Genomic DNA, 25,949 nt, shown 5'->3' with positions numbered 1-25,949 from the left:
TTGCTCATAGCAGCGTGTACAAAACAAAACGCTCAGCCATATTGATAAGGCCTTCAGAATGTATAATATCTCTGCAGGCATGCGCACCCTACGTAAATATTTTCTCTGCTGTGATATTAATCGCGGTCACTAAAGCACCTGATTTTTATTTGCTGGCAACCATTTTCACTTTGAGGGGAAGTTTTGGCTTTTAGCGAATCTTTCAGAATCCCGTGATGAATATGAAAAGACCGTCCAACGGCCAAAAATGTTCATACGGCTCGCTTTTCATGCTGGAGTTCTGTTGCAGGACGGTTTTGGCAGTGCTTCGCCTGGTTCTCCTGCATTTTTTATTTTATTTTTCTTTTTTTAAATGGATCATGAAAATTTTATTAGGTCGAGTTGTATTATACAGTGGTCGCCGATTTTGGACGGCTTGATCCGAGCGCAATTGAATTGAAAAATTCTTTCCAAATTGTTGGACCGGATTCAAAGTTTCAAATCAGTCTATAAAGTTTTAATTGAGTCCACCGAGGACTGCATCGAAGGGAGTACATGACGAGACTGCTACCAAAGGGCACTCTCTTACTTACACACACTCAGTCAAGAAAAGTCACAAGAGTCGCGTAGAACTTCCATTATGGCGCTTTCACTCGCCTGCGAGCCATCGCGCAGCAATTTTCACCGCTGAGTTATGTGTCATTTACAGTTGGAGCTCTTATGTGCCGTACTCGGCAGCGCAATGCCGCTCGCATGCCTGCAGCAAGTGGAAAGTGTGTCCACCTCAGTCACAAACACACACACACACACAGACACGCACACTCCTCAGAATGTCAGTTGGTCCAAACACAGTCGTGTGAGGGGTGACGAGGGGAGAGTCGCGGGGTGCTTATAACCGATTTCTCCAGGCCTTTTATAGCCCTGCGCCCACGCGCCAATGCCCACCCACTGTCGCTGAAGTGTCAGCAGGCAGCATCCCAAACAATGGCCCCCGTCGGACCCTTGAAAGCCAGATTAACTCCCCTGACCCCGAGTGTTTGGGACTTGGCACGCTCGTGGCAGTCTGCCTGGGCACCGCACACGAGCAGAAGACCTTAATTGGACAATGCGCGAGCGGCGCCGGGGGGTGGGGGGGGAGAGCCGATTGAGGGGCGCGGGGGGAGTTGGCGTCGGTCGCCGCTCTCAGCCCTGTTTAGTTTTCATCAGAGTGACGCGAGCAGGAGTTACAAGCTTCGTGCTCTAAGCTCCCTGTTCTTTATAAAGACAGCCAGTAAAACGCAAACTGATGCTCAGTATTTTTTTTTTTTTTTTTTTACGTTTCTTACTTGCTTAGTTTTAGAATCCAATCTCAGAATGGAAGTACCTATCTGGCGGGGGTGGGGGGTTGGGGGGGATCAAACTAGATCCTCACATGGCCATTTGACTGAAGGCAGCGAGCCAAATAGGAAGTAGGAAGGGATTAGGCAGTTTTTGGCAGCTTCGGAATTTGCCCTTTCCTCCCCATTTTGATTCACTTCCTTCACTACAAGACCGAAATAAAGCTCCTGCCATTTGGGTGGGGGGGGGGGGGGGAGTATGGCTTTCAAAGTCATTGTAACCCTTTAATCAGATTGCGGTCCCGGTTACAATCATGCAAATACAAGTGGCCGCCGGGTCTGTGTCGAGGAAAACTGTCTATACCTGTACTTATGCGGACTATTGGGGCACGGAGTTGTGAGGTTTGGGACGTAAATCACTTGAAGTGCCCCAGTGAATCCACCAAGTTGAGAGCACAATGTCACGGCGCTCTTTTGCTCTAATTACAGATCCCTCGTTGTCGCGATGGAGGGCCTTAAAGTGGACGCCTGATTTGCGTCGAGAATACGACAAGCCTCTTGTTAGTCTGTCAACAACCCCCCCCCCCCCCCAAATGAGATTGTGCTAAGCTGAAGGGCAACAGAATGCGCCAAGAAAAAGGTGGTTGACATCTGTGACGCACCTTCTTTTATTCCAGCTGTTGCCTTATGTGCTGCGACTTGGCTTTTACATGTTCACAGGTGCAGCAGTCTGTAGGCGGGTGAGGGGGGTGTTACGGGTCGGGGTGCCGCTCGTCAACAGGATGCACAGCCGCCAGTTTGTGTCAGGACAGGAACTCCCACCGGCCGGCACTGTCTTGTCACGCACATACTCCACATCCTTGGACCTTTTCAGAAAGCCCCCAAATAGTTGCTCCGTGGGTCACCATATAGAATTAGATGACTGCCCCCCCCTCTCCACCCCCACCAATTCCCCTCCCTCTGCGTGCCTTTCTCCTCCTCCTCAATGTCGCATAAATCAAAACATAGCACGGATCCCCTCAAGCTGTTTTCTCTTGCAGTAAAGGACAGTCTTTAGGTTTCGGCTTCATGTTTACAGGGACCCTTAACAAGCAAGCAAACGTTCAAAGATAATGAGATGTTGCACAGTGGATGCACGCAGCTGTACGTAAAAATGCGTCCGCCGAATGGCGTGGCATCGTCCTCACATCTGGGCCTTTTGACACCCTGCCAGCTTCCAGGGCTGAAGGCGCTATATTTTTATTATTATTTTTTTTCCTTAGCACGTCCCCTTTAATCAGACGGCGGCGTTAAAAAAGCTGACATTCGAAACGAGGCTCGGCGCTAATGAGGGCGAGTTCCGAGGAACCCCAGATGATCTCAATATGTGTTTATCAGATGCGCAAACAAACAAGCCGTCCCCGATTTACAGCCCGCGAGTTGGAGGTTAAAAGCCATGTGTGCCTTGCCCACACGTTGGAAATTAATGAGGCTTAAGCTGCGTCGTTACTCCAGGGACGCACGGCCGAGGTTCAAATGATCTGCTCTTGTTGACAATTTACAGGTGTTTGCTGTTCTGGATGTATGATTCTTTCCGATATTCATTTTTCAGTTTATTTCGAGAAGCTTTTGAGTCCTTGTTCAACTCTCTTGTCCTTGTTTGAGGTGTGTTTAGTGCGCGGGTAGTTTACTGTGGCGAAGCCAAAGGTTGAGTGAGGTACAGGAATGTGTGTGTGTGTGCGCGTGTGAATCCGAAACAGCAAGTGGCACGAGTCGATGAAAGCGAAGGGGGGGGGGGGGGGGCGTTTTGTGGCCTGTTTATTTTAGCTTCCATGTTGTCCGACGTGCGGTTCGCTGATAGCATTCAGTGTTGACAGGCCCAGGTGGATGTATATCTATCTCCTCTCCCATAGGGGATGTGTTTAAGCACCGTGTGTGCCTGTGCATGCTGGGAGGGCAGAAGGTGTTCAACCCCCCCCCCCCCCTCCATGCCCCCCCCCCCCCCCCTCTTATCTCCAGCACCCTGGAGTGTTTGTTTTCACAGTCACAGTTCTGAAGTCACGTGACCCTGGGCGGTATCTTTCATTCGGACACCCCTCCCACTTGTGCACACACACATCAACCGGTGCGGTATCGCGCCCTGGCATGTGGAACAAATAATAAACCCGATATTGTTGATTCCAATATGACTGACTGGAAATCTGCTAATAGACACGATTTTTTGTTTTTGCAGAACACTAAAAATAACACAAAAGACGATCCCGTTTCGGGAACCGCTACCCGTTCTTCAACTCACCTCATGAGTTTTGAAATGTAGTACTATGATCATGAAATATGCGCAACTCCTCATTTTGACATTTCAACTACGGCACAGTTGGCTGTGGCATTTTGTCGAAAATGTAGTCGGCCGGAGCGGCCGAGCACCAAGGCGCTGACTCTCCCTTTCACATTATGCGTAGATAGAAGAAAATCTGAGATCTGCTTTGCCAGTGTTGACTTTGGATCTCTTCTCTGGTATTAAATAACGACAATCAGTGCTATGTTACCCAGCCGGCTTCTTGATCATGCGAGTATCTGGCCGCCTCTCAGCAACCGACATCTATTTTCCTGCGTCAAACGTGTGAGCGGGTTGTTTTTTTTTAATCTCGTATCTTTGACAAAAACCCGTCTCACCGACCCGCCGAGATTGGAGCTCGTCAAAGGCGGCTTTCCAGACTGAGAAGTTGGACGCTGGCCAAGTCGGCCCCCCCCACCCCCCCCAATGCCTGCAGCACTGCAGGCAGCGGCACACAGAGAGCCAAAGTTGGACGCCTGCCACTCATTTACCTGCTGTCCTGTTGTTTTAGGCCTGTCACGATCGCCCCCGGAGCATGATTGGAAACACGTTGGAGCCGGTGCTACTCCGGGGTCCATGTTAGGGCCACTGACTTTTCAAAGATTTCTCAATGGCAATGTGAATAGGATGCAGCGGGGTGTAAAGTCATTGTTTGACACTGTGCTGATTCCTAAGTAAGGTGACAAGTATGCCTTATAGAGTGAGTTTTGCGAGTCCGTGCAACTAATGATGTGTGTGCCTTTTCTCGTCTCTTCCAGTTTATGACTCTTAGCTGCAGTGCAGCGTTGAAAGGTTTGACTTTGCTGCGTCAGCAGGAACGTTTTACGCTTTGGCTTGGGCATCCTTCTGTTTTGTCAGGCTACCATGGCAGCTTGTGATGGCAGTTCGGCCTCTGCGAGTTTAAAAAGGGGGATGCCACTTGTCCAAACCTGTTCCCAGTTATGATTGCATTGCGACGCAAGTCGCCGTCCTTGAATATGGTTTGGACATTTTTGGTTTTGTCGATTCGAGGGAAGCATCTTTTTGGAACTTGTTCTCACTTGAATTTAGTAGGATTTCTTTTCTGTGAGTACAAATGCACTTTTCAACTGCTTACCCTGGAAGCAATTTTTTTTAGTCTTAAATTTTAAATAATCTCCCACTAAATTGTGGTTTATTTGAGTGAGTTTTACTGAATATCCAGCCATTTGCTGTAACGCTTGTCACCATTGGGTGACAAAGCTGAGATTCAAACCCTGAACCTTAGAACTGTGAGGCAGACGCTACCAACCACTTGTGCCCTGTGACAAATGGTTGATCATTGTGAAAACCGATGCAGAAATGAGAAAAGAATGTTCCTCGTGGATGTAGACGACAGCGTTCTCCGTTTTTCTTCCTTCAAGCCTTAATTTAGGCACAAGAGGGGACTGCTCCACATATAGCTGAGCAGAAAGCGTGGCTACTTTCAGTCTGAGTGAGCGAGAGCGATGCCCAGTTATATTCAGGAAAACACACCCGCACAATAGACGCACACGAGCTAACGCGCTCTGTGAGGTCTCCTTAATCACCGTGTTGCCGAGCGCCGGTTCTCCCTACGAGGAGTTCGTGTCCCCTTGAACCGCTCCGGCCGAGTTTGCGGCGCGCTGGCCGACAGTGCGAGTGAGCGAGAGCGTGAGCGAGGGAGAAGGCGGCGAGGGGTGGAGAGTTGCTTGTGGGAGGAGAAGGAGGAGGGGAGTGAATTGGAGGAAGAAGGAGTCGTCGTCTCAGTTTCTGGATGTCCTGCTCGCTCTGGGGCTGCAGAGCGAGCGCAGTTGCTTTCCTCTCACTCGGAGAGGCAACTGCTCCTCTTTTTTTTTTTTTTTGAAACTTTTTCTTTTTTCCTTATTATTATTATTTTTTGTCAGTCCCTCCCCATCCAATCCGTTACTTTGATTTCCTGTCACGGGACCCGCGTGTCCAACTCTTTTATTATAGTTTTGGAAACGGAGGCAAGTATACCATGCCTGTAGTTGGCGTCGCCTCCAAGCTCAGGCAACCCTCCGCGCTGAAGCCGGTACACACCGCGCTCCCCATCCCAAGCGCCATCCGGGCCGCCGCCGCCTCACACGGCGGTTTCATGGCCCGGCAGCAGGAGCTCAAAGCTAGCGAGGGCGTCCCAGCGCTCTCCTGCCAGCTGTCAGTCAAGTCCGAATACCAGTCTGCGAGGACACCCGAGGGAAAGTCCAAAGCGGAAACTGAGGAGAGCAGGATCTGCAAGGTTGGTTTCACACTGAGCATCTTTTTCGCGTTTCTAACAAATGAACGGTGAAGACGTTTTTCATGTTAGGTCGAGCAGGTGCATGTGTAGCTCTGGCACGCGGATTTAGTCATCCCCGGTGATGCTGTTTGCCTTTGGTGGGGATGGGGATGACCTCATCCTGATGCCCTGTCAGTATCTGGGTCATTTGCAGGAATCAGGTGCTACATTTAGTCAAGATCATTCGGATCACAGCAAAGGAATTGAACTGCTTTGTGGGAAGAAAGACTGTCATTTCCTTGTCTGGATATACTTTCTACGATCTGACATGGCCAAAGTTGACTCTGAAGTTACCTAAAAGTGGTGCAATAGACCCACAGAGAGTTTCCCATGCCGCACACATCCTTGTTTTGCCTTGTCGGGCTGCAGCAGAAGAGGCGTGGTCACTTTTCAAAAATCCCCGCCAAGTTAGTTTCGGCAGTATTTCGTCACAAGCTGTCAGAGCACACGAACTGAAACGTGGGCCGGTCCGTCCGTCCGTCCGTCCTCCTCTTCCTTTCAACGCTTTAAGACATCCGGGTAGCAAACAAAAGCAGCGGAGATTCCTCGTGACCGGGAGGAAACGCGGACCGGAGACATCAAAGCTTGGGTCGGCGCTCCCTGGCCCGCTTCTAAATCCTCACAGCATGGCTGTGACTGACTCTGAGCCTTTCGGAGTCAGTGTAAAATGGGAGGGGGGGCTGACAAGATGCGTTTTAGCATTTAACTCATTCACTCCCAAGGACGTTTTTAAACGCCTTTTCAGACTTGGTCCAGAATTGGCTGGTTCTGAATGAGTTAACTTACTGCTGAGAATAAAATTCACTTGTAGCTAGTTCACATAACTCCCGATATCTCTTGTTTTTGTTCTCGGAGGAACAGAATGTATTTTGACAGATTTGTTTGGCCATTCCATAGCCTGAACTGCAGCAAAACTGGTTTTGGTGAATTAGTCCAGTCAAGCTTGGAAATATTATTGTTGCATCCCCCAGTTGCATTGTGGTTCAAGTAATGGTTGTAAGGAAGTGGTGCTTAATTGTGTTTTATGTTGTCCTTCAAAAACTGTAATCCCCATTTTTCACATTTTTTTCCTTTATTTTTTCTGCTGGTGTGCTGATGTTTGTTTGCAGAGGTCTCCGGTAGGTCACAGGCTGTCTTTTACAAATTCAAGGCAGTGATTTTTAAAGATTTACTCTTCTCCCCTCTGTGTTTGGATTCGTTGCGTTTCGCAGATACCGTTTCAAAAAAAAAAAAAAAAAGTTGCGGCGATGTCGTACGGCAATGTTGGCTTCAGGAAGAGGTGCACCGGAACCAAGCGCAAGGGAGCCTATCAGCTCATTTAAGAGGGATGCAATTAAACTGTCAGATGAGATTCTTTTTTTTTTGGGCACCGTTCAAACTTGAGCTCATGTCAGCGGGATGATGTCATCCTCGCGTGTTGAGTGACAGCTCTACCCTTCTGATTCCATAAGTGTCTTCAGGTGGGTGTTTATTAACTCATTCAGGACCAGCCAATTCTGGACCAAGTCTGAAAAGACGTTTAAAAACGTCTTTGGGAGTGAATGAGTTAAATGCTGTCGCTCGAAGAGCAAGAATGTATTTGTTTTGGGGGGGGGGGTTCCCCTGCTTTGATGGGTTCTACAGCCCATTTAGGCAGCCAACCAGATGGGCCTGAATTACTCTGTAGACCTGTTAGCAGATAAAAATTTTTTTGTACATCACCTGTATTCTTTGGATGCTTCCTCATAAAAAGCCCTCGTTTGAGTTTTACCTGTCAGACGCTCCAGGATGAAGAAGATGAGAACAAGGGCCGACGTTGGCTCCTACTGGCGTATTCTCCTTTCTGACAGCTCAAATTAGCCTCTCGCCTCTGGCGCTTGCGCGATGACGAGCCGGAATGAAGAGCACATCTGAGTTGACTGGGCTTTAATGGAGTGTCAGTGACACCTCCCCGTCATAAGGGGTCTGATTTTGCGCATCAAGGGTTTTTCTGCTGTCAGAAGTAATCCAACCATTTAATCAATTTGTAGGTTTTTTTTTCTCTTGAGGTAAGCAAAGTCTTTTCAACTATCTTTTCCCAGTGAGCGCGTCTTTCACCGCAAATGCCAGCTCCTTGCGTACGGCAGCCAAAGGTTTTCCGTTTGGCATCGACTGTTATCCTGGAACGGCTCTTGTAAGCCTCGAGTACAAAAAGTATGTTCGGAAGTGCAAGTGCCAGATGCACTCACCCACTCACTTCAAAGCTTCCTGTTGATATCGCTCGTGCTCCCAAGGGTGACGAGGATAAACAGTCTGCTGTCTCACTTCTCGATGCAGCAGACAATTGTGCTCGCTGACTCTGGATTTCTGGGTAGAAGGCAGGTAATATTGTTAAACGTGACAGAGTGGGTCACATATAAACATCCCCCCTCCCCAGACCTCTTTTTCTTGAGTACCCTCCAAAAGTCTTGAACTTCTTGCACACTGTTTAATACACATGAAATATGACTTCAATGTATGGTAAACTATAAACCAGACCCAGAACTGTATGTATTCCGCAGCGAGGCCGTGATTTTTGTCACACTTACTCTCACCAGACCGGCAATTAGATGTTCATGTCGCCCAGATGATAAATCTCTCAATCCAAACCCTGCAGCCAAATCAGGAATTTGTTTAGGCAACGTCCGAAAATGAATTCCTTCCGCCCCCGATGTGTATTTATGAGCCCCATAGGGATGCTTTAAGTATCTGCATATGCCGTTGTGAGTATATCCGGGAAGTATTCAATTGATGCATATGGATTAGCGTGAAGACATTTTGAACGGTAGTTGAAGTGACAGGCGGCGTATTGATGTTGCGAGAGAACAACCAGTGAGAGATTTATCGAGCCCATCGTGCCAACATTCAATGCATAGTCGGTCTAAACCTCCCTTCTGTTTTAGTGGTTCTGACACTGCTGAAATAACAGAGGCAAGCCAGAGGGTGGGGTGGGGGGGGGACTTCATATGTCACGGGTGGTCTGTGATGGTAACTGTATCTGGAACACAAATCACAGAGGAGTCAGCGCCGCTCTGGTCGGACGTCGAGATTAGCGAAGGAGTGACACGCTTCAAAACGTCTGCGTTGTGTTCGGCCAATCAGAGGGCACGTGTGAACAGAGGACGCACGAGTTTAAAAAAAGGGGGGGGGGGAAATATTGGTCAAAATAACGTCCTTTCCAATGCTTTTAACGACCATCTTAAGGACGGATTTCCCTGCCGTGTGTGGAGACCTCGGTGTTTAAATCTCGAGTGAGAACACACACACGGTTGTTTGCAGTCGAGCTACACCGGTTAAAAACACCCTCCCTGCAGATTACCTTATTTTCCACACTAAAAGGTGCACTGGATTATGAGGCGCACCTTCAATGAATGGCCTATTTTGTCATTTTTGTTGGACACACCGCATTATAAGACACAATCTGCAATGCATCCACTAGATGGAGCTACGCTCAAGGAAATGCCAACAGAACACTACACCCTGATTTATATAGCGCCGATCAGATGTCAGTCAAACTTATTTAACAAAGCAGCGACTTTGTTCACTTCACCAACAGCAAGTTCTAACATCGACTCCTGCACGTTGAACTCTCTTGCCGCCGCTCTATTTCCGTGTTCAACCGCGTAACCCGATCGCCTTAAGTTGGAACTCTACGTTGTAAGCATGTCTCGAGCAAGGAGCCATTTTGGGGTTGACATATTACCGTAATGACTGTGAGTATTGAGACTCATTCAGTACTAGCCGATCCTAGACCAAGTCTGAAAAGACGTTTAAAAATGTCTTTGGGAGTCAATGAGTTCAGAAAATGGAAGGCTTTTCGGTGCGGCTTTTAGTGCGGAAAATACGGTCAGACAAAAAGAGACATAAAGCTCGCCGTCAAAGCCGAGCATTTCTAGGGGAAAAAAACAAAAATCCTTGCACTTGATTTTATCGGGGGTGCTTGATGTGGTTAAAAGTCTCTTCATTAAGGACACCCATGCTAAGCTGTCTCGCACCACCTCGTCATGCATTTCCGTCGCCTGAGGCTCCATCATACAATAAATAACTTGGAGATTAAAGCGAAGGCGAAGCTCCCCGCTGGCCCGTTGTGAGGTTTAGCTCTGATGTTTGCGGCCTGGAAAAAAAATAAAAAAACGGCGCCGATTGGACGCGGAAGGGACGGATGGTTCCTGGATGTCCGACCCCAACTGACATACAGTAACACCCTGGACACACACACACAGTTTCTACTAGTTTGAAGGCAGGCTTGCTTATAAGTGTGGTTGGGAATCGCTGATGTAAAGGAATTGCACCTTCTACCTCTCGATATTGATTGAACAGGAAGCAAAATCGATCATACATTGGCATGATCTTTATTCCTTTCTCGACCCCTCCTTTTTTTTCACTATACCCCACCACCTCTTTTTTTTTTCCACTCTTGTCTCCCGCAGTCTTTCCGATTGCCAGCATTCCTTCCCATTTTTTCTTCTTCTTCTTTTCTTCCTCTGCAAACAGGGGCCTCACTTCATTTCCACTCCCTGATATTTTCCTGTACCTGTACGCTGAAGTTTGTCATACATTCCCTCACGCCTCCTAACCGATTGCCCTTCCGCCGTCAAACCTGTTCTCTTTGTCCCTCCCGGGGTTCCGATCGCGAGTGGCCCGCAAGCGGGTTAAACGCGCACCTGGCCCAGTTCTGTCAGTCCAGCTGTCAACCGTTTTCTGTTGAACGAGCACGTCACCTTTTTGCCATCATGGCCCTCTCCGGTTTATCCTGTTTCTAATCTATCGGCGCATTGTGTGGAGTCGCGAAGCGTGCCATAACACATGCTTACAAAGGCAGTGTGGGTATATGTGTGTGTGTGGTTTTTAGGTATGCACGGAGAATGGCTGCTGGTGTTTTGAATTAGGCCAGAGCTGCGGCTGCGGTATTGACTCGCTGCTTTACGTACCGCAGCGGTGGTAGGTCATTCGCCATCGACACAATTACTGCGTTCCTTTCACACTTCGGACATTTAGAGGCAACCGGTTCCTCTCATGAAAGCACCAAATTCGCTTCTGGTCATAAAAAACGAAGGGGGGGGGGGAAACTGGCAGAATAGCGTTCGCCACAAAGCAGTGAAAGAAAAACAAAAGCAAAAGGTGACTAAGTGGTTCTTTTAAAAGAAGTTCCTTCCCGGATGAATTAAATGTGGAGTCTACGCCGCCGCTCTGCTCCAGAAATCGCACTTTGCACTGTTTCGCCTCCAGGTAGTTGCTCGCGCTTGCACGGACGGTGAACATTTAGCAATTTTCAGTCCATAAGGCGAGCGCCTGAAAGTTTCAGGAAAGATTCATCTCCGTCCGTGAAGTCAAACATTTACAATTGCAGCTGCCGGGTGTTTGCAGCGGTTTCATTGCGCGTCGCCGTTTGCTGGTCCTCTGGTTCCGTTTGAAGGTTTTTAACTGTCGTGGAGTTTCTGACCAAGAAATGGAACGCAAAAGCCGCTCTCACGTGCAGATGTTTGGATGCAAAGCCGGCTGTGGTGGCTTAGCGGGTGGCGGTTTGTTTCCGCGCCCTCCCTTGGCAGGGGCTTTTATACTGAGCTTAACTGAACCATTTTTTTCTTCTTTTTCCCCTTTTCAAATGTGACTTTTGGACACATCATCACTCCCAACCAACAAATACTATCCTACTACTTGACTTTTTTTTTTTTTTTTTTTTGTCAATCCAAGGTTGTCATCTTTTTATATTATGTTTTATGCACATGTTCCTTCTGTCTGGCTCATGTAAACGGCAAGTGAAAAACTCGACTCCGTCGTGCATTTTGAGACCCAAAAGAAATATCCATACAGACGTGTGTTGGATTCCCCTTGGTAAAGTCGCCGTACAAAAGCATTAGAAAACATTCATACAAATATTTGTGGTAGTACTCACGCCTTTGTTTATTATCAGATTCCGATTTATTGGCCATGTTGACCCCGAATCCACAGGCCAGTCCTGTCCTTGTCTTTTTTTCTTTTTTTTTGTATGGAACTTCATCCAGGGGTCTTGCTGTTATGAAACAACAACAAAGAAAATGGCGTTCCATTGAAGTTAGTACAGCCGTCTGAGATCAGAACACACATCAATCTCGACTTCGGCATCTCCTTGGGTGGTTGAAATCGTGTCCCAGTGAGTGGTTATGGTTTGTAAATTTGCAAGTGGAACTTTGTTAGTTTAGTCTCTTGAACTGGGGGACAAGCATGAATCTGAATGGGGGGGGGGGGGGGGGAATGGAGAACCACATGATAGATTCCAGGCATAAATATAGAGTGTAAGTTTGTCCATGGCGGCCCGATGGTCCAGTGGTTAGCGCGTCGACCTCACAGTGCAGAGGTATAGCACCGGCCTCCCTTTGTGGAGTTTGCATGTTCTCCCTGGGCCTGCGTGGGTTTTCTCCGGGTACTCCGGTTTCCTCCCACGTTCCAAAAACATGCACGACACTCTAAATTGTCCCTCGGTGTGAGTGTGAGCGCGGATGGTTGTCTTGTCTCTGTGTGCCCTGCGATTGGCTGGCAACCAGTTCAGGGTGTCGCCCGCCTACTGCCTGAAGAAAGCTGGGATAGGCTACAGCACCCCCCGCGACCCTTGTGAGGATAAAGCGGATCGGAAAATGAATGAATGAACTTTGTCCATACCATATCTTGTATCCAACCACAATACCATATTCCATTGGGGGAAAAAAAATTCAATATGGCTATATTGCTTCCTCTGCTCTTCCAGTGCATTAACCTTGCCCATAAAGTGTGTTAACATTATCGGATGAACTGCCAGCCCTTGACGGTCTCTCCGGAGCTTGGACGGTTCCTCCCTCCTCCCCTTGAGCTCCCCAAATGGCCAACAAAGCTCTGCTGTTTTGGCCACGGCACGGTTTCTCACAGGATTTGTCTCGTGACGCACTAACACGGACGCGGAATTTGGCTTTCTTTGCCGGCTTATATTGTTGCGTTATTGCCACATAAAGGCCACGCGTTTGCTTTTAACAGCCGTGTATTTTTGTCGGTGCATCCTGTGAGGTATTCTGGAGCCCCCTTTCATTTTTCTCTTCCAACCTGTTGGCCTTGTCGTCGAAGGCTTTGTGCCGTTCCATACTTCCACCCACGTCCTAGCCGCGCAGAAGTCTGCAAATCATTTATACCACTCGGGCTATAAATCTCCCCGCTGTCTTGTAAAATATTTCTGGCATATTTAAAGGCGTATCAGTGCTGAAGGAGAGATGAATTGGCTCCGTTTTTGGAAGGCCAGTGCCTCTGTAATAGATTCAACGTTTACGTTTGCGGTGGTCCAGAAACTTTGGGGAGATTAGCATACTTTTCCCCTTCTAATAGGTTAATGGGAGCAGAGTTAACGTGAAGACACTAAGAACTTGACGACAAGAGTTTCCTTGTATCTCCCCGGATTCAGATGCTGACTGCCCCCCCCCCATCCCCCACCAATAGCTTGTCCAAATCAAGTCAGCTGCCCACAGATGAAACCAAAGAGGCCTTTGTATCACTTGGCGTGGACGTTTTCAAGAAGTACTCTCAAATATGAAACGCTTCGATCATATGACGCACATCTGTTTTTATTTTTTTGTTTTTGTTCAATAGTCTACTCGATTGGAAATTTGATTTCAAGACATTTCAACAATGATCCAGAGCCTAAACACCTTCTATTCCAGGGGTGTCAAACTTATTTTACATCGTGGGCCACATACGGCCTTCGTAGATGTCAAGTGGGCCGGACCATTAAAATTATACCATACTCTGCTAAAAATAAGCAAAATATCATGTCTTTCCTTTGTTTTGGTAGAAAAAAGCAAAAGAACATTCGGAAAATGTTGACATTTAATGAACATATCTTTTACAAAACATTTGACAAAATGACTGGACTCTCTGTTTCAATTGACTGTCTAAATCTGCTGATAGGTCCGAAATGCTCTCTGGTATAGTATTCCTCGTCAGGCTAATATTGGCAAAAACGTGTTGCTTCTCGGGACATACAAGTTCAGCCGCCTTCATCATGCATCGTTTAACAAAGTCAGTGTCGAAATACGGCTATGATGCTAATGCTATTTCGCTAGCAGACTCAGACTGCTGCTGTTGTCTTCTTCTCTGATCAAAACAATGTTGTCTTCTACTCTGATCAGAACAGTGTTCTCCCTAGCGGATGATCCATCAATTGCAGCTTATTAAAAATATTAATTCTGTGTCTTTTATGTTTCTCACTTTTAAATTATCCTGCGGCCCAGATGAACCTCCTTGGGGGTCAGTTCTTGCCCACAGGCCTTATGTTTGACACCCCTGTTCTAGATCATCCATCAAGCCGTTTATTGGACAAATCTATCCTGTTCAGGGTCACCGGGACTTACAACGAGCCAATTACATGCTATGTGACCCACTACACTACCAATGGCTCTTCTAGTCTAGTCTTCTGTTGTCATGCACACAGTTGAAGAGTTGAGGGAAGATGCGGCCGACTTTTTCATACCCTCATTTGTTTGTTCTGCTGTCCTCAATGTCGACGGCAGACTGGTCCACTCCTGCAGGAACCTCGTGAAAGTAGTAGCAAGAAAGTTGCTTCTTTAATCATTTAGTCCCCGTGCATTGGTTGGAGTTAACTTGTCGCCAGATTGAAAGCAGATGCAGGCACCTCATTCAGGTTTTGAGCCGTAATCGCCCCTCAGCATCTGGCTGCCTCCTTTTCGCCTCGTGGTAGGGAAATGCTCAATGTAAGCTCGGGGGGGGGGGGGGGGGGAGTGGGGGGGAGTGGGTGGTGGAGGTTAACCGGGGGGAAGGAAATCAAAAGTGCTCGGAAGGAAAAAGTTTTGCGTCTCTCTGGAGTGGGGGAAATCGTAATAGTGGTGTCAGTGGCATTAAGTGCCGAAATATTTCTCGGTAGGTTCCAGTCGTCAAAGTGTGAAGTGCATGCCAGCAGAAAGAAAGGAAGTGAACTGAGGGTGGGGTTCTAAAATCCATGCCAAGATCGTCCTGCGTGATTGCGAGTTGGATGGAGTCTCAACCAGGTGATGGATTGGGGAATTCCTCACAGCTTTGTATCATGAACAAACTACGCAAAAAACACTTGAAGTGTTTTAGCCGCGGCTTATTGCAAACTTTTGACCAACACTCGTCGCGTTGAGTCAACCACCTATTCATCACCGGAGATGTGTGAGTAGATTTCTAAAAATATGAAAAGCCACGCAACCAACGTTGCCTCTTCTTCCCTTCACTCGTCCGGCAAACGAGGTTGGCTGCTACTTATTTCCGCGAGCCTGACAGAGTCCATTAGTCTTTGGGTGGGAAGGCTTTGAGTTACAGTGTCTAGGGGGTACGAATCCTTTTTGGCACAGGCAGCAAGAGCAGCGTTACTGTTACACAATAGGCCAGACCGCAAAGGAGGAGGAGCAGGAAAGAGAGGGAGTTACCCTTGGACTACGAGTCTTAGAAGTGTGGGAAAGATGAAATGCCTCACTTGGCCAGTCAGCTCCAATACTAACAGATGCCAAAAGGAAGACCTGCTTCCAAACGTTCCATTCCCAGCCAGTTATTTCCGCATCACACCTCTGTCTGTACGAGTGCATCCAAGGTAAAGTGACTCGAAATCGACTGTGGCCGACCGGCGGGCTCGCTTCCTCTGCCCTGTCCTTCATCGAGATGTTGTGGACTTTACCTGGCCACCGCTCGCACTCCTGTTCATGGGACTCGCAGACCGTTTCCCGGTCGATCCCATAAATCATTTCCCAGGTACACTCTTGAGAGAGGAAGAACGGGTCGAAAGGTCCGTTCCCACAGCTCACAAACCTCCGCACATTGACGGATATCTGGAGAACGCTGGCGGTGGTCACACACCTTCCTTTTCGCTTCTCAAAAAGTAGCTTGCCGGAATGCAAAGTATTGTTCCTTGAAAGTAGCCATTTTGAAAATGTTTAGAATCAAAACCCTCATCGAGAGGAATCAATAAGCGGACTGACCAATGACTCCAAAGATTCGAATGACTCAAAAGAACTGGATTTCCATCCCCATCCCGATCTGCATTATTATGGAGTCCCGTTTTCCCTCGGCGGGTCACTACGACAGTGAAACCGAAAATATTTTAATCATCTCTTCGCATAACATGTTCACAACCAATTGATAGATTACGCATTTTGAAATCACTCAAGTCAACTATTTGTTCAATTAGGTTGAAAGTTTTTAGGTTTTTTTTCGAGACGATGGTCTTTTTAGGTGAAGTTTCTCTTCAACCCTTACCTGGCTGACAGTTTCGGCTGTCACTTCAGCCTTCATCGGAGCTGTCAGAGCTTCCTTGCGACGTGCCTTAAAAACAGCTATTTGTCGTCTGTTCCATTATTGCTGAAATGATTGCAAAATCGCAATGTCATTTCTTATAGGTGACAATTTGGCATTTCAGTACAGATTTTAACAATGTAAGTGGATACGCATGATTTTCTGTCGCGGGCCGCATAAAACCATGTGGCGGGCCGGATCTGGCCCCTGGGCCTTGACTTTGACACGTGCTGTATACTGTGCCTGAGCAACAGACAGACGTGAAAGCAATACATTGATGGGTCATGTTCCTCATTATTTTGAGTTTAGCATCGGATGACAGATCAATGCGAAAAAGGAAAAGGGAACATTTTAGCCTTTCTGAGTCACTCGTTTATAAAAGGTGACAGAATAGCGGATCCATTTTCCATCGCCGTCCTCAATTCTTCCCAGCTGAAGCAGCGGTTACGGCTCATTTACCGCGTTCGGTCTGTCTTCAGCACTGGACACTTTGGCCCAGTATTCTGGCCCCGGGAGCGTAAGCCACTCAATGTTTTACTTGGAAGTGGCAACGGGTCCGGCGAGCGTTGGCATCCGTGTCAAGTGGTGTGCTAACTTAGTAAAAGTTGGACGGCCGGCCCGAAGGTGACACGTGTGGTTCTTTCAAGTGCCCGACCGGGCACAGAGGCTGCATCCCATCCGAAGGTCAGGAGAGCTGTAATTACGCAGAGATCTGTTTAAATATTTGCTCATATTTATTGATGTTGATTGACACGTGGAATTACGGCTCTTTTCGTCAGCGCCGGTGAATTAAATCTAGCTTCCATCTGCCCCCCGCCCCTCTTTTTTTGCAAGCAAAGACAGCCGCGCACATTCCTGTATTGTCCTTCTCCAGAAAATGTTTGCTCACTACTTATCGTTGACATCAGTCAGCTGCTTGGAAACTCGATTCAGCCACACAAATACTGCACACGACGTCTGTCAGCGCTCGACATTGCGTCTGAGTTTACTCGGAACGCCTCTGCTTTGTGTCTCTGGTGTACAGATTCACTTTGAAGCGCAACGATTTTTCGGCGCCATATTTGGAGAATATACAGTTAAACAACATATCTTCCAAGTGCGCAATAAAGCTATTATTTAGAATATAAACACTCCGCTAAATCTGCCCCCGTAGGTGTTGAACTGGGCCCTCGTAAAACTGGAGGCCGGAATTTTAATTTCCCCCACATGGACTCAAATTTTAGTGGGTCATTCCATCGTAGGTTTCTCGGTGGGAGGTCACAACGTCCAACGTTGTGGTCTTAATGACGCATACAAAAAGCAAAGTCGCGGAGGGGGCGGGTGGGGCGTGAAATATTAGGAACGTTCAATGAAATCTATACAGCGAGGGCAGACCGCAGTGTACCACATTACCGAAAGAATGAGCATCAGGGCATGACTAAATACAACATTGGAGATCTGGCTCCACTCACACTCTGTCAAACTCATTTTTGTTGCGGGCCACATTGTAGTTCCCTTGGAGGGCCGTTATGAATTTTGGGAAACCATATCAATGTTTATTAATCACCTCCCCATATTACATACACAGCGCACAACAAATGGATGGTTAACTAGTTTTAAAATCAGACGTCAAGAATAATGTCTGTTATTGTGGATGACATATGACTATTTGAAATTTGGGTTTAGACTTTAGCAAGCATCATGGAACTTGACATGCTTGATTTGCTTTCGCGGGCCCCATAAAATGATGTGGCCGGCCAAATCTGGCCCCCGGGCCTCGGCTTTGATAGCTGTGCTGTAGAGTGTAACACTCCCAATGTATGTTCTGCAGATGTTGCTAAATCCTCTTTTGTATCTATTAAAACACATTCCGTGTGTATCATTAACTCATTCACTCCCAAAGACGTTTTTAAACGTCTTTTCAGACTTGGTCTATAATTGACCGGTACTGAATGAGTTAAAAGAAAAAAAAAATCAAAGCATCTACAGTATGTGCAGAACAAAAAAATGAATTTGAAGATTGACGAAGGTTGACAGTTTTTTACATGGTGATTTTTTTTTTTCAAGAATGTTTATCATGTGTGTACAAAATGTCGAATCCCAGAGCCCGGGCGGGGTACAGGTCATGCCGATTTCAGTTTCAATGTAGAATAATGAAGAGCAGTGCGGTTTCGAGCCAGATGCGGTGCCATGGCAACCCCGCATCAGGACCAGCCTGGACAGAAAGACTTGACTGATTGACAAAACAATGTTTTGCCACAACAGTCGGATGCCTCTCTCATAACAATCACTAGCTACTGACTACAATAAGTAACTAGCGGTTTGGACATAGTAATGTTTTTGATTATAGTGTTCATAAAAAAAAAGGGGGGGGGGTGCGGGGGGAACATTATTTTCGCAAAATGGCCAATAATAGCACTCGATGTACTTTTCTCTCACGCGATGATCAGCTTCCAACTCCGCCAAGTCATCAATCAGGAAAGTTAATGCAGCCCCCAGCCCCCCACCCCCTCATCCCGATTATCGATGGGATGTGTTTTTTTTGGGGTGGGTGCAGCGGGTTCGATTCAGCTGCGACCATAATCGTCTCAGTGGTCAGCAGTTAAAGTGCCGTGAAGGGCCTGTTGGCTTTCCAGCGGGGAGGAATCAACTTGTTTAACTTGGCTCTCCCCACCAGAACGGATTGACATCGCAGTTCAATTCTGTGGGCTTGCAGACCAGTTTTTTTATTGTCACTGCGAGTAACGAGCAAAATAGCAACGTCTCGATAGCAGACTCTACTTTTCCATATTAACGATATCGATGAAATTATTACTTTTAGCTCCCGTTTGGAAAAGGCCTCGACACCACAGAACAATTACGATAAACTCCGTTGGCAAAAATCTACAAAGTTGTGTGACTTTGTTGCCGCGTCTTGATTTTTATCTCACGCCTGGAAGCTTCGCGGGACACTTTTTAGTGGCTTTGGCTCTGCTTTTGAGGTCACGGGGGGGGGGGGGGGCTCATCTGGACATCTCGACACACGCAACTCACAGCAGTCTGTTCCTTTTTTTGCACGAGGCAGATTAGACGAAAAGATAGCATGCTCCGCAAATTCGGAACACACCGAGATAGCTGCCGTTGCTTTATTGCTGACAGACTGCTAACGCTTGCAAAAAAAAAAGGGGAGGAGGTAAAATTAGTAAGAATTTAATGTTATTTAATTTTTCCCCGTGGTCACATTTTAATGCTACTTTTTGCATTCGTAATGGAAAGAAATGTGGCTGTGGCTTGAAAAGAGAACAATTTAAGAGGCTGCTGTGTGATTTGTAGTTGTCAATGGAGTGTGTGTGTGTGTGTGTGTGTGTGTGTGTGTGTGTGTGTGTGTGTGTGTGTGTGTGTGTGTGTGTGTGTGTGTGTGTGTGTGTGTCTGCTGGAGCCTTCTGCTTTCAAAAAAAAAAAAAAAAAGGGCGCTGGGATGCAACTTAAGTTTATGGGCTTCGATTCTCCATCCGCAACTCTCAGAAGACACTCACAAAGTGTTTCTGAGAAGACGTCTGGAGGTGGATTTCCAATGCGACCGGCGCGCAGTTCGAGGACATCAAAGGTGCGCGAAAGGAGATACGCCACCGATGGCAAAAAGCAGTGGCGGTCATGACAGATGTGAAATGAGATCTATCTCCCGCGGTGTCATTTAGACACGTCGCGGAGTGTGCGCGGAACAAACAAGGTAGACGTCAAAGTCGTCATTGGCACTTGGGAGTCTTTGTCGGTGAGGACGTGAAGATTTTGACACCCGCCTCTCGGGCCGCCACCCCTTGAAGTTCTCTCGGGTGGACGACTCGGGTTGCTCGCCGTGCCACCTGCGCTGTCGTTACAAAGGCCCCCGTCAAAGCAAAGGAGGCATCCAGTAGCTGTCAGGCTGCCTCTCGCGCACCCCCTCCCCCACCTCTTTGCTTTTGATATGTGCGCTGTCGACCGCATCGCCGTGGACGTTGACGTCACTCGTAAACGTTCCACACGGCAAACCGAAATAAACAAACAAAACAGAAGGCTGCCATTGTCGGGGTTGAATGCGATTAAAGTACAATTTCCTCATCTCGGGTGCAGGATGTGGCTTTTTTTTGGGGGGGGGGGGGGGTTGGCCGCAATCCGTCGAGGTTTCATTTTGAGACCTTCGGGAATTTCTGATGATCTGGAATGACATCGGAGAAAAGTCGAGGTCTTTTGCCATGAATTGATGTTCTGGTTTAATTTGATCGACTAAACACGATGCCTCAACAAGTTTCTCTTGATGTTTTGTTTTTTTTTTTCATTTTTTTGAGTGGATTTATGGAGTAGATGGGATGCGCCAACTTTGTGGGGATGTGGCTTTTGAAAAAGGCTTATTATCTTTTCTGATTTGACTTATCTAAGGCCCATATGTGTGACATATGGGCTGAACGACAAACATTTAGTTTTTTCTTTACGATGACATAATCAAAAAACAAATCAAAGTCAATGAATCAAGGACATCGATACCATTTTTCTCAGCCCAGTACAGCAGTCTACAACTTGTACCACGGGCCAGTTTTACAATCGTAAATCTTGACAGACAAGCATAGAAACAAATCCAAACAAACCTTTCATGCACCCTGTAACCTGATAACTTGATAATCTGTCCACTGTAGTAACCGCCGTCCCTGAAAGGGATAAATAATATGCTGTATGACACAAAAAGCTTGTGATTTTCACGAAAAATCTGTTTTGCACATGAACCCCGCTCATTTGGAATTCCATCCGAGAAACGAAAGGGTTATTTGAGGTCAAATAATGTGGAATGTCAACAATACACAACTGTTGTCCAAATGTTCCTCAGAGGGAGGCATTTCGTCGACAGGTAGTAGAAACCCGTTCGGGGTCGTGATCCGTCTCAGCGAAATATCTGCAATCCATTAGCGGGCCTGCGCAGCGATCGAACATAAATACAACTCTTATCTCCGTTCACGCACACACAGATGCGCATTCACTGAGAGCTGCCATTTATCTCTGCTCAGCTCTGTCCCATCTCCCGGAGCAAAAAAGCAGGAAGCAAATCATGATTGCCAGACTGGTTTAAAAGGAGATAAGATAAAAAAAAACATAAAACACCCACTAAACCACAGGTGTCAAAGTCAAGGCCCGGGGGCCAGATCTGGCCCACCGCACCATTTTAGGTGGTCCGCAAAAGCAAATCAAGCATGTCAAGTTCCATGATGCTTGCTAAAGTCTGAGCCAAAATTTCAAATGGTCATATGTAATCCACAATAACTGTCCTTATTCTTGACTTTTGATTTTAAAACTAGTTATTCATCAACATTGTACTGTATGTAAAATGTGGATGAAACATTGATATAGTTTGCCAAAATTCATAACGGCCTTCCAAGGGAAACCGTAACCACAATGTGGCCCGCGAAAAAAATTGTCACAGGCCAGATTTTAGTCACAATTTCCCTTGGAGGGCCGTTATGACTGAAACCGTATGAAGAAGTCAAGGGTAACGGTTTATTCACCTATTATGGAAGTTACTGGAATGAGGGGTTCGGTCTCAAGAAAATGCTTCCGGTGTCACTGTTATTCATTACAAATGAGAATTGGAAATTTTGGTGGAGATTTTAGCAAGCATCATGAAAGTTGACATCTGTGATTTGCAGGCCACAGAAAATGATGTGGCGGGCCAGATCTGGCCCTCGGGCCTTCACTTTGACACCTGTGTTGTCAGCTTTCAAAATAGGACTACACATCACCGTGAAGAACTTCTTCATCTCTTTCGCCCTATGTGGGCCTTAAAAAAAAAAAAAATGGAAAAGGGAGGAGGAAGAGGAGGAAGATGGCGCTCGAGGGAGAAGAAGCAGTTGAGTTCATGAGAACGGAAAAGCCAGTCGGGGAGAGGATGGGCAAAGATCAGATCATTAACCATCCACTGAGTTCTTTTGCGCGTTGGCCCTGTGCCCGACCATATCAAACAACATCAGAAAAATGGATCCATTTTTCCTCATGATGTGGTTTGAAACCTTATAATTTCCCGGATTCTCCATCACATGGTCACATGACAAAAGATGTGAGATCCAGAGCGCCCTTTGCAGTTTTCTTCATTTTTCTCGAATTAAAAGTTTCCTGTTTTTTGGGGGGAGGGTTGGATCAAGACGCCAGCAATGGTTGCACATCTGCTTTCATTTCCTGCTCGACTCGGACTGAGAGAAACGACTATTCTCCCAGCCCTCAGGAAGGAAGCATCGGATATTGAGAGAGGGATGCTCTGTAGAGTCCTTCGGAAGCAACTTCGGATCTCCTCCTCCTCCTGCTCCTCTCCAGGGTTACCTTGGTGACAGGCCATGCTAATCCACTGACACACTCGCTACTAGATTGCTATCGGACTCTGGATTCAATTAGCCGAGTCTGGTTGAGAGGAGATAAATGGCCTTTCGTATGACTCTGATGTCCTAATGAGGGTGGCGGGGGGGGGGGGGGGCATCTGTTTGATTCTGTTTAGGAGTCGCGATTCCAAGATAAGAGAGCGCGCGAGCTTATCGGTACACATTGGAGGGAAGGAGATTAGTCGGAGAGCATTAGGGGGAAATGTAACATGATACATTGCTTAATGAAGCGCAACAAATGTGCTTACGCTCGCGACGGCTTTGTTAAATATGCAAAGAATGGAGACGAAAATGGGAATCGATACGGTTGAACCTCATTCTGCCTGACAGCAGCGGTAGCAGGGTGCCAGTCTGTCACATGCTTGCGGCTTGTCCCCCCCCCCCCCCCCCATTCCCTTTGACAATTACACGCCCGACATCCCATTCATCTTTTATACGCCGATTGTGTTTACAGGCAGCCGTAATCTTGTTTTTGAGCCGCCCGCAATTGGCACGCTGACACATTTCGCACTGTCAAAGCTCCGCTGCGGCTGCTGTCGTCGCAGCCCAAGACCGCGAGGTTCGTTATTCCTGATCGGGGTTATTCCTGGTTCATTTTTAGAGTTGAGTTGTTCATTCATATTTTCGTGATGTAGGACGATGTGACCTGGCTCTCGATCGACGAACAACCAACCACGCTCACACTCACACCTAGGGACAATTTAATCAATCAGCCTGCCGTGCATGTTTTTGGAATGTGGGAGGAAACCGGAGTACCCGGAGAAAACCCACGCACTGGACTGGTTTATTTCATTCTTTCCAAATACACCACTTAATTGCTTACTTTATATTAACCCTCTCAGGGACAACGGTTACTACAGTGGACAGCTTATTGTGTTATCAGGTTACAGCACAGGTGTCAAACTCAAGGCCCGGGGCCATATCATTTTAGATAAGATAAGATAAGATATCCTTTATTTTATATGTGCCCCCCCCCCACCCCAAAAGAAAATCAAGTGTGTCAACTTGCATTATCCTTGCAACAAAAAACAGTACCAAAATGTCAAATTGTCATGTGCCATAAATGACGTTGACATTTTGCAATAATTTTGTTACCCGATTAAATGCGATTAATGCGATTAAATATTTTTGTGGTTTCACTTTCTTAATGGCCCTCCGAGGGAAGACGTGACTCAACCCTTAAAAAAAAAAACACAACTAATTGTACTCGATTCACGAATGGAGAAGTTTGCATTTAGACTCAAATAATCTACTTAGATGAAATGGGAAGCGCATCATAAAACATTATGTTAGAAACAACAGGGTCCAACCATTAATTGCATAATCGGTTGATGAAGAGGTTCCTCTATCCTGAAGAGGATTCTCGCTCTCCTTTGCGTCTTAATGCTGTAATCGGCATGAGAGTATTGATTACCTATCAGCGGGTAGGTATGTGTCAGAACCACGTGACAACACTGGCGGCGGTAAGATATTGATCAAGTTATCGCAGCATTTATTTATTTATTATTTAACGCTCTCTTCTTTGTTTGCATAAAACGCGCCGATTATCGATCGCGTTTTGCCTTGACTCACAGGGTCTCTCACATTGCCCTCGAAAAGTCTTGGCGCACACTCTCCACCCCCCTCATTCGTCCCGAGGGCTTTCCAGACCTAATGGTCCGAGTCGTCTTTTGAAGTACTTGCACGTTTTTTTTCCAACATTGTGTCACATTCCTGCAGCGGGGCCTTGGGGGGGTGCTCAACGTAAGGTGAGGCACCGTTTGCATTCTCCGCATCACCGCTTGTTTGTTTAATGAATGGTCGAGGGCAGAAGGTCGAGCCTTGGCGGGCGGAAGCTTCAGACAGTTATGCGAGTGACTTTAGCCGAGGGTCTCGACCTCACATAGAAGACGCAGCTCCATTTCCGAGTCGTTTAATGTAACTTTTGGGTAATCACATTTGCTTGAGAGTTAGCTCAGCAAGAATTAGCAAGTATTGCGCAACCCAGGGTTCAATTTAAAGGTGTGTGTTCTAGAAAAAAAAAAAAAAAAGACCACCTCCGGGGCCTGTCCAGATAAGGAGCAGTACCGCCCAGCCTGTGTTGACTAAAGGTCAGCCTGTGTGTATTTACCTGATCGGCCCTCAGGTCGCTGTGTCCGTGGGAAACCACGTCCCGCCACAAATTCGACATCGCGGCATGGGGAAGTGACACGCATTCCTCACTGCGTCTCAAAAGCTGTCCGATGTAGTTTACTACGCCGCGATGTGTAGAAGATGATACATGCGTGTAACAGGATGCTTAAACTCATTCAGTACCAGCCAATTCTAGACCAAGTCTGAAAAGACGTTTAAACCCGTCTTTGGGAGTGAATGAGTTGAAATAAATAAATAAATAAATAAATATCACCATTGGGTGTGCATTTTGGTTTATAGATCCACTGGAAACTCACACAAAAAATGTAAAAAACATTTGCTGTGCATTGAAGACTTTAATTTGCTCTTAAGTGTTTGATAAGGACAACAAGGACATTAAAGAAAATGGGGAAAAAAACCCTGCAATTGAGAGAGCTTGAGCTGCACTGTTTTTGTTTACAGAGTAGATCTCGTTCGTGATTCACCGAGGCAAGTTTCGGGACAAGAAATACTTGTCTGTTCACATTTGAAATGCCATATTCTTGCAAAAAAAAAAAAAAAAAAAAAAAAGGGAAGCCGTCGCAGTCTATGTGTGCCCTCTTGACAGGTAGTTGGCTTGGATTGCAAAAAAAAATATATATATATATCATTTTCGCTTTAGTTCAGAAAAAAAAATCTCTGCTTTTATCTTTGATCGAAAAGAAAAAAAAATTGCAGTAATGTGTGATGACTTGAACGCACCTCCAGGTGAACCACATTCTTTTCTGACGGGTAACCTTCTGGAGCCGCGCTGATCAAGTTCCACTTGAGATGGAGTTGGTGACCCACCTGAAAAAAAAAAAGATGAAAAGTGAAATTAGAACACTCCACACCGATGTGTGTGTGTGTGTGTGTGTGTGTTCTTACAAATCATTCTTCGTTCGTGCTGCTGGCGTTGAGGTCTTTGACTTCATTTGATTCAAATTTCGCTCGCGCCGTCTGTTATCCTGGAAAATCCCCAGGTTTCAGGGGAGTGAAATTAGTTTTGCGGCGAGGAGGGCAGTTCTGCTCTGATTTATCCCTGTCAGGGGGGAATTACTAATACACACCGCAGAAACAAAAGGGCACAGGGCTCTAAGGTTTCATGGATCCCCCCAACACCCGCCCCCATGCCGAAAACCATCACGTTGAGAGACGGATGGCCCTCAATGGGATGGTGCTGGTTTCTACTGGTGAAAATGACTCACCATGTTTGGGTTATTTCATCTCTCTTGCCCCGGAGAAAGTCATCCGAAAGCCATGTGGAGAACTCTGGGCTTTAGAAATAATTAAGGGGGTTGCCCTCAAACAACAACAAA

General features: G+C 46.7%; 1 protein-coding gene across 11 annotated transcripts in view; it reads left to right on the top strand.

Moving 5' to 3' along the window:
- The window catches only part of nav3 (neuron navigator 3), a 117,542-nt gene that overhangs the window by 8,448 nt on the left and 83,145 nt on the right, over positions 1-25,949 (top strand). For 6 of the 11 annotated variants that reach the window (XM_086103720.1, XM_086103714.1, XM_086103718.1 and 3 more), the window contains exon 1: positions 5,347-5,845. The exons of 1 other annotated variant lie outside the window; for it this stretch is intronic. In XM_086103720.1, coding sequence (XP_085959846.1) covers positions 5,588-5,845 — 258 coding nt within the window. In that variant the 5' untranslated portion in view covers positions 5,347-5,587. Of the gene's footprint in view, positions 1-5,345; positions 5,846-25,949 lie in introns of those variants that run through there. 4 more of the 11 variants (XM_086103724.1, XM_086103723.1, XM_086103712.1 and 1 more) reach the window with 2 other exon arrangements.

Source organism: Hippocampus guttulatus, chromosome 22 (genome assembly GCF_054856545.1).
Source record: "Hippocampus guttulatus isolate MCC_2025c chromosome 22, RoL_Hgut_1.0, whole genome shotgun sequence".
Taxonomy (NCBI): domain Eukaryota; kingdom Metazoa; phylum Chordata; class Actinopteri; order Syngnathiformes; family Syngnathidae; genus Hippocampus; species Hippocampus guttulatus.
The sequence above is the reverse complement of the archived record's forward strand: the minus strand, read 5'-3'. Positions and strand labels throughout refer to the sequence as shown.